The 18,993-nt window shown below is 42.3% G+C and overlaps 1 protein-coding gene across 4 annotated transcripts in view; it reads left to right on the top strand.

Annotated features, from left to right (window-relative positions):
* rab11fip4b (RAB11 family interacting protein 4 (class II) b) overlaps window positions 1-18,993 on the top strand; it is a 46,949-nt gene that overhangs the window by 13,166 nt on the left and 14,790 nt on the right. The window contains exon 1 of one of the 4 annotated variants that reach the window (XM_079729847.1): window positions 10,768-11,231. The exons of 2 other annotated variants lie outside the window; for them this stretch is intronic. In XM_079729847.1, coding sequence (XP_079585973.1) covers window positions 11,151-11,231 — 81 coding nt within the window. In that variant the 5' untranslated portion in view covers window positions 10,768-11,150. Of the gene's footprint in view, window positions 1-10,767; window positions 11,232-11,889; window positions 12,002-18,993 lie in introns of those variants that run through there. One more of the 4 variants, XM_079729850.1, reaches the window with a different exon arrangement.

Below are 18,993 nucleotides of genomic sequence, written 5' to 3'. Positions count from 1 at the left end.
CAAACTGCTGTGTCCTCTTGGAAGCACTTGTTTTGGCTGTACCTCGGTGTTCACAAATGACTAGGAACGAACCAAACTGCTGAAGGGTTTGGAGCAGATGCTCCAAATTAACTAAATGTAAAGGCATTCTTACTGTATGTAGCAGTAGTTTGGTGGACATGGCCAAACTTTGGTGTCTTCTATTTGTTTTGAAAAGGAAAGTGTGTCAGTTAATACAGCTTCATATATTGGCCCAATAAAAAGCTATGAAGTCAGTGCAGCATTGGGTTTAGAATGGCAAAGCACACATGGCAGAACCCCCAACAGAAAATAGATGGCTGAGGGTGGCAAGTTCTCCCAGAGAGAAGCAATCGATACCGCCATGTGATGTCATACCATCACTTTACTGCAAAGCAAATTAAAAGGTTACAAAATATATTAGCAGACATGTATTCAATATTTTGTGGAGCCAGCATAATTTCAGTCACTTAAAGGGTTAGTTCGGGATTTTGGACATCGGACCTCAGTTCTAAGTGAGGCAGTGTGTTATTTATCATTGGTGACCGTTTTCAAAACGTTTAATTCAGTCCTTCTAGTTGCAGAGATTGCTGGTGCTAGGCTAGCGCAAGTCAACGGTTTCTGCTAGCCTGCCAATAAAAAAAGTTTTACCCACTCCACAGTACACCCGAGACGAATAAATTATAACGCCAGACTATCGATGTACCAATTCACCAATTCACCAATTCACTACAGCAGAACGTAAACAGAGAAGCACACTGCAGTTGGGACATCAAGTACAGTCCCTGACAAAAGTCTTGTCGCTTGGGTACAAGTTGACCTTAAGTGCCCCTCAAATATATGTCTAATAATTTTTTTTTTACAAGAAATGATTAATTTCAACCCCAACAGCTTTTGAAATAATGTTTTGGTGCCAAACAAAGCTGCTGAAAAGCATTCTAACGTTCACAGCTTGGTAAAGCCCATTGAGTCAGTTTTTGCAAAGACAAAAGTCTTGTCGCCTTGTCATATGATGCACCCAATCCTAGATTACAGCCTCACCTGTGATCAATAATTGATCAATCAATTAGTGGGTGTGTATAAAAAGAACCCCAGCACACCAGACCTTCATATCAACTGCAACTTGACCTCTGACAACATGCCTAAGATTCACCTTGAGACCAAAGTGTTGATTATCAAGAGGCTGAAGACCAGATCCACTGCTGAGGCGGCTGCCACCTTCAATGTGTCTCAGCGTCAAGTACAAAGAATAAGAAAAAGATTTGAAGAGACTCGAGATGTTTTTGACAAGCCCAGGTCCGGCAGACCCCGCAAGACAACTGCTCGGGAGGACCGTTTGTTAGCTCGAAAATCTAAGGCCAGCCCCTTTTCCACTGCAGCAGAGCTCCACCAGGCCTGGTCAACTCAAGTCCCCGTGTCAACCAGAACAGTTTGTAGAAGTCTGTCTCGAAATGGCCTCCATGGTCGAATCAGTGCCCAGAAACCAGCACTCAACAAAAGGCAATTTAAAAAAGTATGGCATTTGTCAAGGCCCACAGCCTGCTAAAAGGATGGACGCTGGAAATGTGGCAGAAGGTCGATTTCTCAGATGAATCTTTGGTTGAATAACATCATAGCCGCCGCAAATATTGCAGGAGACCTACTGGAGCCCTCATGGATCTGAGATTCACCCAGAAAACAGTTAAGTTTGGTGGCGGAAAAATCATGGTCTGGGGTTACATCCAGTATGGAGGTGTGCGAGAGATTTACAGGGTGGAAGGCAATATCAATAGCCTAAAATATCAAGAAGTATTAGCTACCTCTTACATTCCCAACCATAGAAGGGGTCAAGTTTTGCAGCAGGATGGTGCTCCGTTGCATACTTCCATCTCTACATCAAAGTTCCTCAAGGCAAAGAAGATCAAGGTGCTCCAGGACTGGCCAGCCCAGTCACCAGACATGAACATCATTGAGCATGTATGGGGTAGAATGAAAGAGGAAGCATGGAAGACAAAACCAAAGAATCTTGATAAACTCTGGGAAGCATGTAAGACTGCTTTCTTTGCTATTCCTGATGACTTCATCAATAAATTGTATGAATCATTGTCGAACCGCATGGATGAATGGAATAAATTATTTGTTAAATTTTCACATTACTCTTTGTAGGCGACAAAACTTTTGATCTTGCCAAAATCGGACCTTTCTGTGTTCATTAAATGATCAATCTTTCTTCAGTGAAGCAAATTTATTTTAGTATATTTATTTTAGTACCCTCCCAAACTTAATTTGGGAGGGTTTTAGCTTTATAAAAAACCCTCCCAAATTAAATTTTTTTTCATATGAGCCATTTCTAAAAACCAATGGATTAATTAAAAGTCAGGTCATAAGCTGTTGTTTCTACAAAATCGATAAGTGACAAGACTTTTGTCAGGGACTGTAGTAGGTGCCTGGTTAATATCAGTCCGCCGCTGTTCTGCTATAGTGAATTGGTTGCTACACCGGAGCAAAGTAAAATTCCACCGCTGCTGAGGAAGTAGTCCCTCAAAATGTAATGTGATCATTGCGATGCAAGGATAGTTTTACTTCTAAAATTATTCTATTAACACAGACATTTACTTCGATAGTCTGGCCTTATAATTGATTTGCCTCGGGTGTACTGTGGAGTGGGTAAAACTGTTTTTATTGGCAGGTTAGCAGAAACCGTTGACTTGCTCTAGCCTAGCACCAACGATCTATGCAACTAGAAGGACTGAATAAAACGTGTTCAATGGTCTCCAATGATAAATAACACATTGGCTCACATGGAAATGAGGTCCGATATCCAAAATCCCAAACTACCCCTTTTAAGAAGTAGTTAATTCAGTAGGTTTGTCACTGCCTTTCTATACTGTCTATTATTACTTCTTAGTATGTGGAACAGGAGTGAACATTCAGTGCCTTGCCATCAAGTTTCTTACTTGACTATGTCAACGCAGGTTGTCTCATCTTGTTATGTAGCGTTCTCTATGTGACTGTATTCTTTCATAGTATTTAGAAACCCAGAAGCTTCCATACACCACAATAACCCAAGAGGAAGTGAAGTGAGAGGCCCTACTGAACTCTGTATGGTATAATATTCCCCTTTTGGAGCTTTATATTCATCCTCTTAGCTGTTATTACTGGTATGCCTTTTTTTCCCAATAAAGGAGATATTGGTCAGGTTATCGAAAGTTTGGACTAGGGTGGGTTTAAATGATGTAGGTGAGTTACATGGTGAAAGAAGAATCATCGTATCCAGTGGTGTAGTGGTCCCTGGAGAAGTGGGTATACTCTAAATTTTTACCCTTTTTTAACGCAGCCCAGAAAAACGCCCTGTTTTAGAAACAGTGACATGTGAGACTACTCTATTTAGTTTACCCAAAAATCCGTCAGTAGTATTTGCACATTGTCACATAATTTCTGCTGCTTGATCTCAGGGAGGATGGATTATGAAATTACTAAACCAATACTGGCCCACAGACTAGTGAGAGACAACTATGCATTTTGAGTGAACTATTCCTTATTCCTGGAATGACACCTATTCTCTCACTTGGCAAGTCAGTCATTTCTTTTGTAAACTGTGTCTTTGAACAGCTGATTTGCAACACATAGCATTGGCCAGAGTGTGCCACTATTATAAAATTAACATGACTTGATCCGGAGCAGTTTGTAGGTATTACTGGTCACACAGGCAGCCTGCATGAATGTAAAATATAGATGAGGCAAACATGGTGTTTCAGTAATTTTTTGAACATTTATTTAAATAAAATACTTCAGATCTGAATTCGACTCAAAAATGAGTTCACGCTCATTTTTGTTTGACGTACTATACAGAGAATATAGCTTCTGGATAAAAGTTTTGAAGTGATTGACAGAGTTTACCTCATCAACTGCATCTGACACAGCGAGTTCAAGTCAGTTCATACAGTGCCATACAAAAAGCTTTGGGAATCTCAAGGTCAGCATGGTTGCTACTCCTGACTCCTTTCCTAACATGACACTGGCTACATCAGATACAAATGTTACCCAGTTTTCATGTAGCCACTCTTCTGTATATCCAGCATTAGTTAAAACAGGTGAGTAACGCCTGTTCTATGCCATCTGCTCTCTGATTTTCCAGTTCAACAAGTTCAATGAACATGAACTCAGGGCTTTCTTCTTGAATTGATGCTTTAATTGAAACTGTCATGACAGCTTTGTGACTTAAAGAAGATGCCTCGTCAATTAGGACAGCCAACTTACTGGATGATGCTATAATGTTACTGACGATTTTGCTCTGCATCTCACTGGCAACATGTTGTATTATTTGTGTTGCACTGTAACGTGAATAAAGTATTGTGCCCATTTTTAGACCATTCAGTTCCTGCAGCTCGATGAGGCTCTCATGGTCAGTAAAGGGTCGGTTTTATTTGGCAATATGGTAGGCTGTTCGAAACACGGCTTCAGTTTCCTTCATGTAGGACTCAGTAATAGCCTCCATTGCATTCTCAATGGCAGCTTTGTCCTGTTGTTCTGCCACGTTCACTGCCTGAGTGTTGGCCTTGAACAAAGCATGTTTCCTCACCTTATTTCTCAAGGCAGACAGACTTGTTGTTCTACTTCCCTGGCCAGACACTTGAATTTCAAAGTTCATCCATTCTCTTGAGAGTGATACACCTTGCTCCTTGTTGATCCCAATGGAGTTCACACTTCTACAGACCGGACATCCTGTGAAGCATAAACAAACAATGCAAAAATACATACAGACAGTACAAAAATGTATTACTACAGTTACTATTGTCACTGCTTTTTGTCCCCCATCGTTGCTGTTGTCATCGTCATCATCTACTATTAGTGTAGTTGTTGCTAGTGTCGTTGCTGTGCATCTCTCTCTCTCTCTCTCTCTCTCTCTCTCTCTCTCTCTCTCTCTCTCTCTCTCTCTCTCTCTCTCTCTCTCTCTCTCACCCACCTAGAGCAGAAGGATCCATCCTAGGTTTCTGCCTCTTAAAAGGCAGTTTTTCCTTGCCCCTGTCGCCAAGTGCTTGCTCATGGTGGTACTGTTGGGTCTCTGTAAATGTTAGAAGGAGTTCGGTCTAGACCTTCTCTATTTGAAAGGTGTCCTGAGATAACTTGAAGTACTTTATCCACAGCTGTATGTGTGCATGGTCCATTGCTTCCACATACATCCACACACACACACAAACAAACAAACAAACAAACAAACAAACACACAATATTTCTCTGTGTCCACTGTTTCAGAAGTTACCCAAACTAGCAATCTATCTAAACTTACCCATTTTTTTGTTTTTGGATCCCAACCAGGGGTTCTTGGATTTAAAATCTTCTTTTTGTTTGGCAGTCCACAAGTCTCGCTAGCTCGCTTCATCTTACCGGATTATTATAGCAAATCATTTAAAGTAAACTTGTAAAAGTAAATTTGTGTTTCGCAATATTTACCTCGGCATGACCCGCCGTTCTCTCCCTCCGATTGGCTCATTCGTCGTCATGCCTACAGTTAACCAATCTAATCAGTAAAGGCAGCGAGTATTAGCCAATAAGAGGCAGAGTAGCGTGGGTCATGGCTTCACCATCCTAAGGAAAAAGTGGGCGGTTTGGCTTGCAGATACTACTGAATGGTGCGCATCTGGGGGGATTTAGAAGTGGGTATACGCAATGCTGACTGAAAAATAAGTGGGTATACGCCGTATACCCGCGTATACCCTGGACTACACCAGTGATCGTATCCATCCACCCCCAACTATTTGATTCTGTTTTGTTATCTTCTTTCCAACTTGTCTCTTCCTCTGCATCTCTCTGACTTCGCACTCTACCCTCTCACTCAAGCTGTAATTGATCCGTCATTGCTTTGCTGTCCCCGGGTGTCTGGTCACAGTGTGATTGATAAATGAACGTGATATTGATTATCTTGTCTTTGATCTGCTGTCAGTCAGCTGTAACCATGGTCTGGCTATATCAGCAACATGAAACCTGTCTACCATTGATGAACACATGGAGTAGAACTACAGTAAGACCACCTGGAACTTAGTACTGTGTTTTTGCAGGGTTGTTATGGTATTCTGATTATGTTGTTGTAATGTTCCTCTAATGTCCCCTAGGCTGGTGCTAACCTAATTGCATTGCTGTACAAGTGATAGTTATAAACAATAACGTCATTGTCTAATCACAGGGGTTGTACCAGTGATTGTTCATCAACAATGGCGCCTTTTCTGTAATTAAGTTACAGCTAAGCCATCAGCGGCATACTTGGCAGAAAATAACTAAGTATGTATGTAATTAGGTAGGGGTTCATAATTGTAAATGTAATTTATGTTTGAATTATCATCCATGGCTGTACAGGTCTGTGTTATGCAATCTGTGTTTGATCAATCACTATCAAGTTAATCAACAAAGATTTCTCAGAGAGGGGCAGATACTAAAAATAAGCAGACCAAAGCAAAAATGAAAATATTCAAGTTATGGGAGATATTCAAAATCCAGGGATCTTTTCTTGTATGGCATTTAACAGCATATATGATGTAATCAAGCGCAATTCTTGGTATGCCCAAAGAGTTTAGAGGAGTTCCATCCTAATTTGACGTTGATGTTTTTTAGGAAATGTTTCTTCCTTGAACCAGAACGATCCGACATTTGTTAAATAAGGTTAATGGATAAATTGAAGTACATTAGAGAGACAGAGATAGAGACAGGGCAGTAAAACATACCATTCACCATTCAGTCCCAAGTAAGACTACTGCAAACAAATGCCAAAAACCACATCTCTCCTGGGAAAAACGTGCAGACAACTCCCCCCTAAGCTGACCTGCCGTCACATCTCGCCATGCAGTTTATTGATGTTGTACCTTCCCCTCCATGAAAAATCATTGAAATCACCATCGTTTTATGTTTAAACTCCATTAAACAATGGTCTATTTTTGACCCAATCACAGTGGAGGTTCTAATATCACCTCATGTGTTGCTGTCTTTGTCACGTTGCATTAGCTCTAATCACCACTTATGTTCCCGCCCCATGACCTATATCTGACATGCACTTGTAATGATCAGGGAGAGGAGGTGCCCATGACCTCTATGGGCAGGCACTGTACCACGTGAAATGTGGGTCTGTGCTCTTTCTTTTACTCTGCTTTGCCCATGCATGATTTATCGTGCTGGTGTTCAAGGACCCTTAGTATGAGTGCAGGTTGTCAACATGGGAACAGGGGAGACCAATCCCCACCTGGTGGTGCATACCAAAATCAATAATATATGAACGTAAGAGGATCAGACCGTATGAGGGTTTCTTTCTTTTTTCTTACTTGTATCTAATCAGTTTGACAACCCCCTGTTTGGCTTTGTTGATGGCTTTCATCTTCAGATCAAACCTGTCCATTCAGTTCAGACACACAAGGGGAAACTGACAGTACTGCACTGAATGTCTCTCCTCTCTTTGAGGAATCAAAGGTTTTCACTCTTCTGTCTTTCTCTTCTCCTCTTTACTCACTCCGTCATCTACTAACATCCCTCTCCGTCCCTCTTTCTTTCTTTCTTTCTTTCTTTCTTTCTTTGTGTTATCGAATGACAATGAATAGGGTGTCTAAACATGTTTTAATAAATTGAAGACATTAATGAGCAGAGGCACAGAAACAAATGTGTTATTTACAGAGTCAAAGAAACAATGTGGCTATTTTTATTGGCATGAAGGATTGGATACACTGACTATGCAAATAAGTACCCCTATTGTGAAGTCCAAAGCGCACGCAGTTCAAATTTCAGGTCATATATACTGTGGCCAGTGTGGCACAAAAATAAATGGAATCAAATCGTTTTGGAGCAGAAAAGCAGTAAAAAAACGAGAAGTTATTCTATTCTACTTTATTTCACTTTTCTTTAAATATCTTATTTCCTAACCCTAACTCATACAGAAACTGGTCAAACAAAATTTGGGGAGAGAAAACGGTTGGAAAATCTGTACTGACAGGAGTTAAGAACCTTCTCTTAGCTTACATTGCCGAGCCTAGACATGATTGACTCAGACATTTTTCCATTGATACATTTGGCAGATACAGGCTGAAACATGTTTACTTGTTTATTTACTCATCCCTTAAGAATCCCATAATCAGCATTTGTTCCTCAGACTTCCTTAATCTTCCCAAGACATTCGAGACCTCTCAGGCCTTCTGAATTAACATACGAGGAGCGGGCCGACTTGTTTCACTCTCAACAACTCATTCTCCATTCACACAAACAGCCTAGTAATTGTACCCAGAATAGTGTTTCTACCTCCTTTATATGCCACTAGCACCTGCTCCTTCCCTCTCCAATTCTGTATGAGAGCAAAACAAGCACTGTGAGGGTTTGTGTTGGGTGTTTGAAGTGTTATCTCATGTCTTTCATCATTAAATCAGACTCTCACACAACAACGACCTGAATGATTTCCCATCCATAGTTTCTAGGCAGAAATGGCTCATGTTCCTTTGTGCTCTCTATATTGGCCTGGATCAGCCAAAACCATCTATTCTCAGCAATTACACTCATCAGTTCTTCTTCATTGAACACCTTTGCTGAAGAGTAATCTAATAAATCCATCCCCAAACTGAATAGAATTAAAATAACTGTGTTGGCAGTGGTGAAAAGCATGTCCGTAACGCTGCATGCTGGCATGGCAAACGGCAGGCATTGTTGTGGAACTGTTTGTGTGCATGTGTGTGTTGCAGGGAGTGGAAATAAGGAGACCGCTTTCTAACAAGTAGCACATAAACAAACAGTGATGTGCGTGCCTTTGGTTGACCGGCAAACGGAGTCTTTTAGAAAGTGAGAGAGGATGGTGGTGGTGGTGGTTGTACTGGGGGTCTATAAGTAGGGAGGCTGCATTCCTTTCCGCATAATAACCCAATTTTACCCCAGCCTACATGACTCCTTTCATCCCCTCAACCTCTCATTCCAAGTAACTCTGAGTTACTTCACTAGCGCAACAATCTCTAGCGCGCAGGGCATAAAGGCTGCAGTAGCTCGTACAGAATTCTATCCACAGATTAGTGGTGCTGTATGAAGCTGTATGTTACTATCATACAGAGAGAGAGGCAGAGAAGGAATAGGTTTTCTGATATTGCCTTAAATTAAGTGCAATAGGTCGACGATGTTTGAATTGTGCGACATACAGAAGATGTGCAGTGCGCCGACTATTTTGAATAGATTTGGGGAACTCCCATAACATATAAGGGAAATGGATGCGTTGTAGTAAAGACAAAACCTTTGTTTTCTCAAAGTACCTGATATATAGCCTGACATTGCCAGACCAATTAACGAGTATCAACACTCGTTATCACCGGGCGAAGTGCAAAATGTCTCTTGATGACATTGGAAAGACCTGCAAACAATCAAAGCAACGAAACATATGGCGTAGCGCTGGGCGTATAATTGGTCAATTACCTTTGGATTTGACCAAATCCTGTTGGAAGTAGGGCAAACACATCTTTCTTATCACAAACGCTTTAATTACAGTTTTTTCATCTTCTTTTAGAGTAAATATACCATCCAGTTTTTATATACTGCCACCATAGCAGATTCAACAGACCTTTGCATATCAGTGGAATCCATCTTGGTCATCATATCAAACCCAGCCCATATCAGAAAAGCATTTGTGATTGACCAGGGCCCGGTTGGCTGGAACCTGTCTGAACGGAAGAGAGGCCAGACCATCTGCCAGATAATAAAAAGTGAGCTCGCAGATTCATATGGTTCCCAGGCTACCTGATATCAGCTACCTTCAGAACCCTGCTTGACAGTTCCTTCCATCATAAAGATATATAGACGTTGTGTCATGTACAAAAATGTCAACTTGTACATGCCTACGTAGAAAAGTGAGTTTGAAGAGCATATATTGAGTAAGAGAAGGCATTCAATGTGAAACATGTTTGACATTGACAAACAACCATGGTTTTTTTTTGCGTGTCTACCAAGCCATCCAGAGTCAGGATGACAGGTATATCTGTCATAAAGCACCCAGGTTGAACCTATCTCTGATTTGAAACGGACAATTCACTAATGGAATACATTATGAAAACACATAACATAGAAGGTGAGCAGTGTTGAAGGAATGTTTATAATATGGCATTTAACAAAGACACATTGCTTAATAAACAAATTGCACTCATAGTCTGGTCAATGCCTTTTGTGTATACATTTTTAATCATTCAGCAGAGAGAGAGAGGCACACTCCGAGTTCAACATTAACCTGCTATATTGAGGAAGTAGGAGATGAAAGAGGAAGGGACAACCACTTTTAGACATTGTGATATAAAGGTGAACTCGAGCAGTAGAAGCGGAATCCACAAAGAGGAGAACTGAAATGGGTTGACTGGTAAAAGAAGCGGTTGGCTGTATTTACCTATTGCAACTATAAGACAACGACGGGTCATGTCGTGTCATGTTGTCCCTTCTCCCTTATGACTGCCTAGTTTCTCCTCATAACAGAGCTGCTGCCGTGGCATCACTTGAGAGAAGCCGTTTAAGTGGCGACAATGTGTTACTTGGCCGCTCCTTCCTGCTCCCCGCCACAGCCAGCGGCTCTGTCCCTAGCAGGCAGACTGCAGGCGGGGTTTCATATGCAAATATGGCCTGAGTGGGCGGCAGCCATGAGAAGAGTGCTCAGCAATGTGAGGAGCCACTCGGTCCCGCCCACCCATGCCTGTTGCTAAGCAACCACCCCACAGGAGGAGGAGGAGGTGAGGGAGGAGCCATGAATCCAACAACTGTTGCCTGATAGGCAGTGCTGTCCACCAGTGTGTTTGCAGGCAGCCGGCGTACCAGCCAGAGAGTAAGGGAAAAGTGTGTTTTGTGTGTGCCTGTGTGTGTCGGTACTTGTGTGCGCGTGTGTGTGTGTCCGTTTGTATTGGCAGTTGCAGTCTATTGGCGTAGGAAGATCCAGCCAGCCAGTGCAGTGTTACTAAACAGGAGGACACCACCGGCTTTTCTCTCCGTCTCTCTCTCTGTCTCCCTGTCTGTCTCTCTCTCTGTCTCCATCTCAGTCGCTCTCTCTTTCTCGGGACTATTGGATTTGGACTTCCCTGTGGACTATCCCCGCGTGGTAGAAGGTGCATCTGCTCCGGTGCTGTGTTTAGCGTGTGAGCGTGTGTGACCGGAGGCGGCGGGACACTGCCTCTCGTGTGTGGGGCGGTTGGATGAGTTCAGCTGACGAAGGCTTCGTTGGTGGAGCGTGGGGGCAGGAGAGCCATGGAGCCCCCCACCTACTAACACACGGGGTAAGACGGAGAGGGGAGACTGCACCATGCTAACTGGGCTAACAAGGGGGAGCCGAGAGGGAGGGAGGGAGGGGAGAGGGTGTGGGTGTGGATGTGGATGTGGGGGTGGGTGGGTATGCGTGTGAACATATTCATGTGGATTAAACATGGAGGAAAGTCAGAAATAGTGCTTGATAGAACAAGCAGCATGCTAAATGAATGCAGTGAAGGTTGGTATGTATGCGTGAAATTTGTTTGATATATTTGTGCCTGCCTCACTCCCCTTATATCCTTTCTCATTTTCACTCTCTGTCTATTTCACACCACAATCTCACACCATCTGTCTGATCGCATATATCTTCTACACTCCTCTGCTCATCTCCTCTCTCTCTCTCTCTCTCTCTCTCTCTCTTTCTTTCTCTCTCTCTCTCTCTCTCTCTCTCTCTCTCTCTCTCTCTCTCTCTCTCTCTCTCTCTCTCTCTCTCTCTCTCTCTCTCTCTCTCTCTCTCTGTCTCTGTGATCTCTCTACCTCGCCATTTCTCGGCCCATGCAGACAGTTCTGTTTCGGTTCAACATCTCCCTGACGGTAATGGGATTAATTAGGAGCCCGGTTGGAGAGAGGAAGGCTGACATATAGTGTACAACCAGAGAATGACGCAGGGCATGTGAGGGGAGAGGCACTGAGACACGGAGAGCAAAGCAATGCTCGGGGAACCTGCTGAGGGCGAGATATATAGAGAGAGGGAGAGCAAACCGGCTAGCGTTGGTCTCCTTACAACAACTGGACTGAGGTGAGCGCACCATTCCCTGTGGCTCTGTGCTATGTTCGCTTCTGACTGTGTGTGGTACAAATAGTGAATACAAATTCTGTACTTTGACTATGCTGCTTATCCTGTCTAATCGTGAACTTTTAAGGTGCAGATTGTACGAAAAAACAAGGACAAATTTACTATTTGAAATATCTATTTAGAATTTTTCTATTTCATAAAGGACGGTCTTTAGTGTGTGTGTGTGTGTGTGTGTGTGTGTGTGTGCGTGTGTGTGTCAATTTAAGTAAGTGAAGTAATATCGGGGCTGTGACTGTGAACTGTCGCTGAACCAGACGGAAACTTCAACCCTTTATGGGAAGGATGACAACAAAGACTTGGATTGGTTATATTACAGGACAGCACATTGTGAACAGCCACAATATTCTCATGGACTGTAAACTGGGTTTGCGTCCACCCCTTTATCCTTATGTACATTAAACAGGTGCCATGGTGAGGATGAGGAAACTCTGTGCTGGCTATTTCTGTAGCCCCATTTGTTTTCTAAGCGTTTCTTCCTGTACAATTTTCCAGTATAATACAATTATCTTGAGTGTAAAGACCAAGTTATGCTCTTTATTCCCAACTTTCCTCTTTTAAATGTAGTTTGCACACCGAGATAATTTTTACGACAGGGTTTTGTTTATGAATCGTCGTTGGAATCGTAAAACAAAAAGTGATGTCCAAACAAGCCTTGGAAGTCTTGATGGATAGTCCCATTGTGTGCCCTGACATTATATAATAAGATTAAGCTGTACTTGGTCTTTAAAAGGAAAAAGACACCTCTATTGTTCCGCAACTGAACTCCTTTAAGAGCATTCCTGCCTTTTGTTAAACCTCAGTTTTTGTGTTTCCAGATTGGCCCGGGTCATTTGATATGGGTACCGTGCGGTGGATAAGTAGGTCTACAATAACTCGATTATCCGTGCTGAGCTGGTCTAGATGAATGAAGTATAATCCACAGCACTACCAACTCTCGCACTCTGCTCTGTCCCTGTGCAACAGGTTGGTTCTCTAAATGAAGGAAGTATATTTTCTTTACTTGGAGCATATGGACTCATATTATTTATGAACTCCTTATCTGCCTTGAAAATATACATTTGTGTGCACAAGGGACACAAGGTTCTCATTTGATCATAATTAGCTTTTCTTTGAGATGAGGGAATTCTCCCCAAGACAGAAAATGTAGCGCTGGGCCCATAGCAGTGGAAGCATGATTAGGATTGAACTGTGGGAGCCTTTTCTCAAGCCAGCGGGGTCAGGCAGCTGTAGTGGAACGGGGGTCAGACCACCAGCTGGGTGTCTGCCCCGACCGCCGCCGCCGCCACACTGGTCTCACCCACAGCCGGCCGACCCTCCAGCACACACACAATGGAGCTGGTGACAAACACACAGGAGAGAGGGCGTGGGGGGGGGGTGAAGCATCGGTTGAGGCAAGAACATTGAGATTATTTGAATGGTCAGAAGTTGATTCCACACACAATTCTCAGGGAGTTTATGGAACAATTTGGCATTGCCAAAAGGGTCTCTGTTGGGGTTGATGCTAATTCTATATGCATGGTTCCACATAATCTGATCATCTAAGCGATGGCAATAATGAGAGGAAATATCCTCATCTGGATCTATCGTGTATTTGTGACTCGTGTGTTCTCTGCGGCTTCCTTGTTTTGGTAAGAAGCAGCAGGCTGAACGGTGTGGCTGGTTAAACACGATCAATTGCTCCACACTTGTTGCTCATAGTTGGAACAGGTGGGTGAAACCTAAGGGACCAAGGGATTAACCAACAGACACAGTCGTTGAATGGTACATAACAATAACATGCATGCAACAACACGCATGCAATCACGCCTAGTCTGCGTTGGGCGTGACACTGTCAGATAACAACTGCACTAGGAGACTTAGTACAGGATTATCTCACACACGTGTTGTCTTTCTCTCTCATTTGCGTTCTCATGCGTACGCACACGCAAATATTTATTTGTTTTTTCTCTTTCTAAGATAGTATCACAGTTGTATAGGATTACATTTCCCAAAGGATCACGCACACACAAACACATTCTAGCTGTTTTATTTTTCCAAATAGTATCAATTGCACTGTACCTAAATGGAAGGATCTCTCTCACACACACACACACACACACACACACACACACACACACCTTTACACACAAGGTAAAGGTTAGATTACCTTTTCATTAGATCCCTGGCTGTGTGTTTTCTTACAAAGGAAGAAACTTAAGAAATACACCAATGGCAAAGTAACTCACACAAACGCGCATGCTCACATTAAAAGGATGTATGTCTGCTGTGCTCCAACAGTTTGTGCGTGTAATCACGTCTCTGACAACAGCAACGGTTGGGCTTGTTCTTCATGATTCTTGTCTTCCATTTAGAACTATGTTTTACTGACCATTGCGTCAGTAAAACGAATGAACGCTGTGTGTGTTTGCATGTGGCTGTGGTGTGCGTTCTCTTCACAATGTTCCAAGTGTCTCCAGTACCCTTCTCCTCCCTACATTGTCCTCTGTTCCCGGACTACATTCCTTGTAACCCAAGCAGTTACCTGCTCCCCCTGGGCATTAGGTGGAGCAAACCTGTGTGTGTGTGTGTGTGTGTGTGTGTGTGTGTGTGTGTGTGTGTGTGTGTGTGTGTTCTATGTCAGCCAAACGGGTAAGATAGCGTGGTGTGTGTGTGTGTGTCTGCCTTATGTGTGTGTACAGAATCCGGTTGGTTGGTACACCTGCGCTGAAGGGGTTTCAATGTGTGCCAGTGTGTTCCTTGGAGCTGACTGGAGAGGGAGGAGCGTGGAGGCTGAGGACGTTCTCACACAGGGCAGTTTCAGTAGGGAGGCTGAATGTCTCTTGTGTTGGCAAACCTCTCGTATCCACACTCTTGCCTCACAAAGTGACGATACATGATGAGTCATTAGTTCTTTGGTTGTGGTGTGTGTGTCTTTGATGTGTGTGTGTTGCGTCGGAAGAGTAGCTGTGTTTCCATAAGCAGTGATTTTTCACAGTAGCCTGACTGAATCAAAAATTAGGATGTAGTCAGACAGACAGACAAAACTGAGCAGAGTAAGAATAGTGTGGGGAGAAGAATGGGTGATGTTAACTGATAGTAGAGACGAAGCAAGTGAGAAATGTCGAGGGGCGATGAACGGGATAATGCCTCGGAGTCAAGCCTATTACCTTGAGTGATGACATTATCTCTTATTTTCTCCTGCTCCCTTTCTTTACTACACTCATGGTGTGTGTGGCTTGGAATTGCACTAGGGATTCAGCATCAAGTGAAAAAATTCACTTGCGCGAACCCAAGATTGAGTTGAATTCACGTTGTTGAATGAGGCAAATTTTTGTCGTTGAATGTGGCAAATTCACGTTGTTCAATGAGGTGAATTGGTGTCGTTGAATGTAGTGAATTCTCGTCTTTGAATTTGAGTGAACCACATACCACATTCTGCCACAAACACACCGATAGTTTGGCACTATTTTCACTATTTTCTTAATGCCTCGCTAACAGGTTATCCTCCTCATAGACGGCCCAGCCAGAAGCAGCGGGTATATTATTGAGGTAGTGGCATATTACAGGTAGCCTAATAATCACAATATTATTGTGTGCCTGTTAATGCAAGTCACTGGAAGTAGCTAACAGAAAAGCAAATGCCAACTCAGCAAACCTTCCTCCTGGACTTTTAATAAGGGATTTGGAATTACACAACTCGTCTGAATCTGGGTAAGACGGGTAAATGCTAATGTACAGATATCTTAGCATATCCCTTTATTTTTAATCAAACATGAACGAATGCTGAACACCAGCTCATTGGGCATGATTCATCTTCAATCGCGTATCGGCTGTCCGCTCAAAGTTCCAGGGTGCAATGCTTTATTTATATTATATTTTAAATTCATGAGAGCAATCTGAGAGCCTCTGCTTTGTTCCACTCTACTGCCAAGTCATGGTGAGACCTAAAGCCAGCTCCTTCTCTGTCCTCCTAAACGTGAATCGATAGGGCCTTGAAATGCACGTCCGTCCACATAATGCTCTGCCCCACAGCACATGGGCAGGTTAATGATTTGCTCAGCAGTAAAAGTGTATTGACCCTCTGCCCCTCAGACAGGCTAAGGCAGAGACAGGAGGGAGAGTCCCATTATTCGCCTTTCCAATGTTGTTGTTGTTCAGGGTGAGAAAATATGTGTCGGGACAGTCCCTTTTTTGGAACAAAATAACGAAGTGTGTGTGGTGTGGGGGGGGGGGGTATATGTACAAGCATTTGAATGAGTTTCCGAGCTGTTTATTTTTTCAAATTTGTTTAAGTTCTCTGCAGTAGTTTAATATTGCTGTTTTAACATTGTTAAAAAATTCAGTGTGCGTGTGAAGACTCTTTGGACATTTCCTGTTTTCTAAGAATACCTTCTGTGCCTCTGCAACAACTACGCACTGTTATGGGGGAATCTGTAGAGGAACTTAGCCAAAGAGAGTGTGGCTGGCAGGTACTGTGTCAACAGGCAAATAAATTCAAACAAATCTGTGTCTGTGTCTCTGTGTCTCTGTCTCTGTGTCTGTGTATCTGTCTTTGTCTGTGTTTCTGTGTTTGTATCACCCTCTCTCTGTATCTTTTGGTCTGTTACTCCAACAGACAAAAACATGAGCATGGTGACCAAAGCTTACTTTCCAAAGCATACAAATGAAGAAATTGCTTTGTGTTTCATTCTTTTTCGATGTTGTAATTTCTCAGTATTTGGGACATAAGAACACAACATAGTTGTAAATATTTTGAGTTTCAACACTACAGCAAATCGTAATCAAATAAAAACAATGTGTACATTTACACTATTCATACAAAACATGATACAAAATTGATTGATAAACGTTTAATACAATATATGTAAGACACTATTTACATTAATACTATTATTGCACTATTAATACATGATACACTATGTACATTAACTCTATTAATACACTGTTAATACAATTCATGTTGCACTAAGGACGTTAACAATGTAACTACACTACTACGAGAAACACTATTAATACAATAGTTAATACACTACGTACATTTAAACTATATATATACAATATATACAATATTAATACAATACAATATGTACACATCATAGACTATATACATTTACACTATTAATACACTATTACTTCAATACATTATACACTATGTACATTTGATATCCTATAGATAGTTATAGTGTGTGTGTGTGTGTGTGTGATGCGTGTGTCACACTGCAGAAATGGTTTCAAGTAAAACAACAGCAAATTAAACTGTGATGGATGTAAAGACTGTAAAGGAAAATACAGTTGAAACTCTTTGTTAGCTAATAATAGAAGCTATAGGGATCACATTACCACCTATTTGGTGCCATAGAAGTGTTAATTTGAGGAAAGGACACATTTCTGTGTTGCCTGAACCCTTTCTGCCCGGACACTTTGGGAAGGTCATCAGCTGTGATCTACGGCCAACGTCACTGCAGCCAATGCAAATAGTGCTTGGTGCCTGCGTAGACCCGCTCCTGTGTAAACACAGCAGAGGGTAGGGCCCTGAGAGTTCAACAGGACACACGGTTACTGTACATGAGCGGCACACTGCACGCACAGTGCACTGAACTACAGTACCAACAAACATGCATCTACATTACATATATAAAACTGATAATTTAACATGTTTTTATTTTTTTTGATAAATTCTTTTTTTTTGTTTACATTTTACAAACAAACAATAAGTAAATCAAGAGACCAAAAAAAGAGAACAGTGACAAACCCACCCACCCCCTACCCTCCCTCCCCGGTTCCAGACCCCCCACTACGTGATCCTACTAAAAGACTCTTGAAGTTAACATGTTGTTTATTTACTGTAAAGGATCTACATCTGAAGGTCAACAGTAAACACATGTTCAGAAGAAGAATATATTATCTTGAAAATGTCGGATTTTGTACCCGTCTGTCATCTGTCTTTATTGTACATATTTACTTGGGTACCACGTAACAGCGTCTACATAATTGTTTTCATTATTCTCAACCTCCCGCTGTTATCATCCGCCCTTCACTGCATATTGAGTTGTGTGTACGTGCCGAGTTTGTGACGTATGAGAAAGGCGTATTCTAGGGTGTTGCGCTATAAGTCTGGTTTGCCGCTTTTAAGTAATGCCACCTACTAATCCACTTCAGATAGAAAACACACATTGTTTAGAACAGGAGAGGAACAACCTAGAAGAGATTGCTTCAAACAAAGTATCTTGAGGTGACAAGCAGAGCCCGACCGATACTGGATTTAAGGAGTTGATATCGATGTATTGTGTGTGTGTGTGTGTGTGTGTGTGTGTGTGTGTGTGTGTGTGTGTTGTAGCGGGACAGTGGGTGTGGGGTTTCCACGCCACCATGTTGAACAGTTAACCACACAACACAGAGCAGTTCAGAGTCAAGGTGATTTATTTACAGTGTAAATAAAAACCACCAGGGTGGGAAAAGGGTCATCCACCTCTGTTAAGGTACAATCCATATCCCTACTCCATCCAATGGTACAACCATCGGTCTCTCTCTAGTCGGCAGTGGTACAGTACTCCCAGAAGGTCCCACAGTTGCTCTCTGTAGTTGGCTAGCCCTAGCTCTGGCTCTCCCATGTGGTAGCCTGCTCTTCCCTTTAACCCCAAGCACTCCTGCATAACGATCCTCAGGCTTACATCATTACAGGGAGGAAGTCCATGTAAGGCTTGGGGGTGGAGCTAGCAGGTTGCCAGATACACCACTCCCCTCACTCCTCCCTGCCGTCTGCCACAATATATATATATATATATATATATATATATATATATATATATATATATATATATATATATATATATATATATATATATATATATATATAGTGGTATCGTGGGGGGTAGAGCAGCTCCTTGGGATTTGCTGCTCACCCTCCAGCAACATGGCATTAAAACCATGAGCTAAAGGAACCAACAACCTGTAGT

The sequence above is a fragment of the Pollachius pollachius genome, assembly GCF_949987615.1.
Source record: "Pollachius pollachius genome assembly, chromosome: 2".
Classification (NCBI taxonomy): Eukaryota; Metazoa; Chordata; class Actinopteri; order Gadiformes; family Gadidae; genus Pollachius; species Pollachius pollachius.
This window is presented reverse-complemented; position numbering and strand designations above follow the sequence as displayed.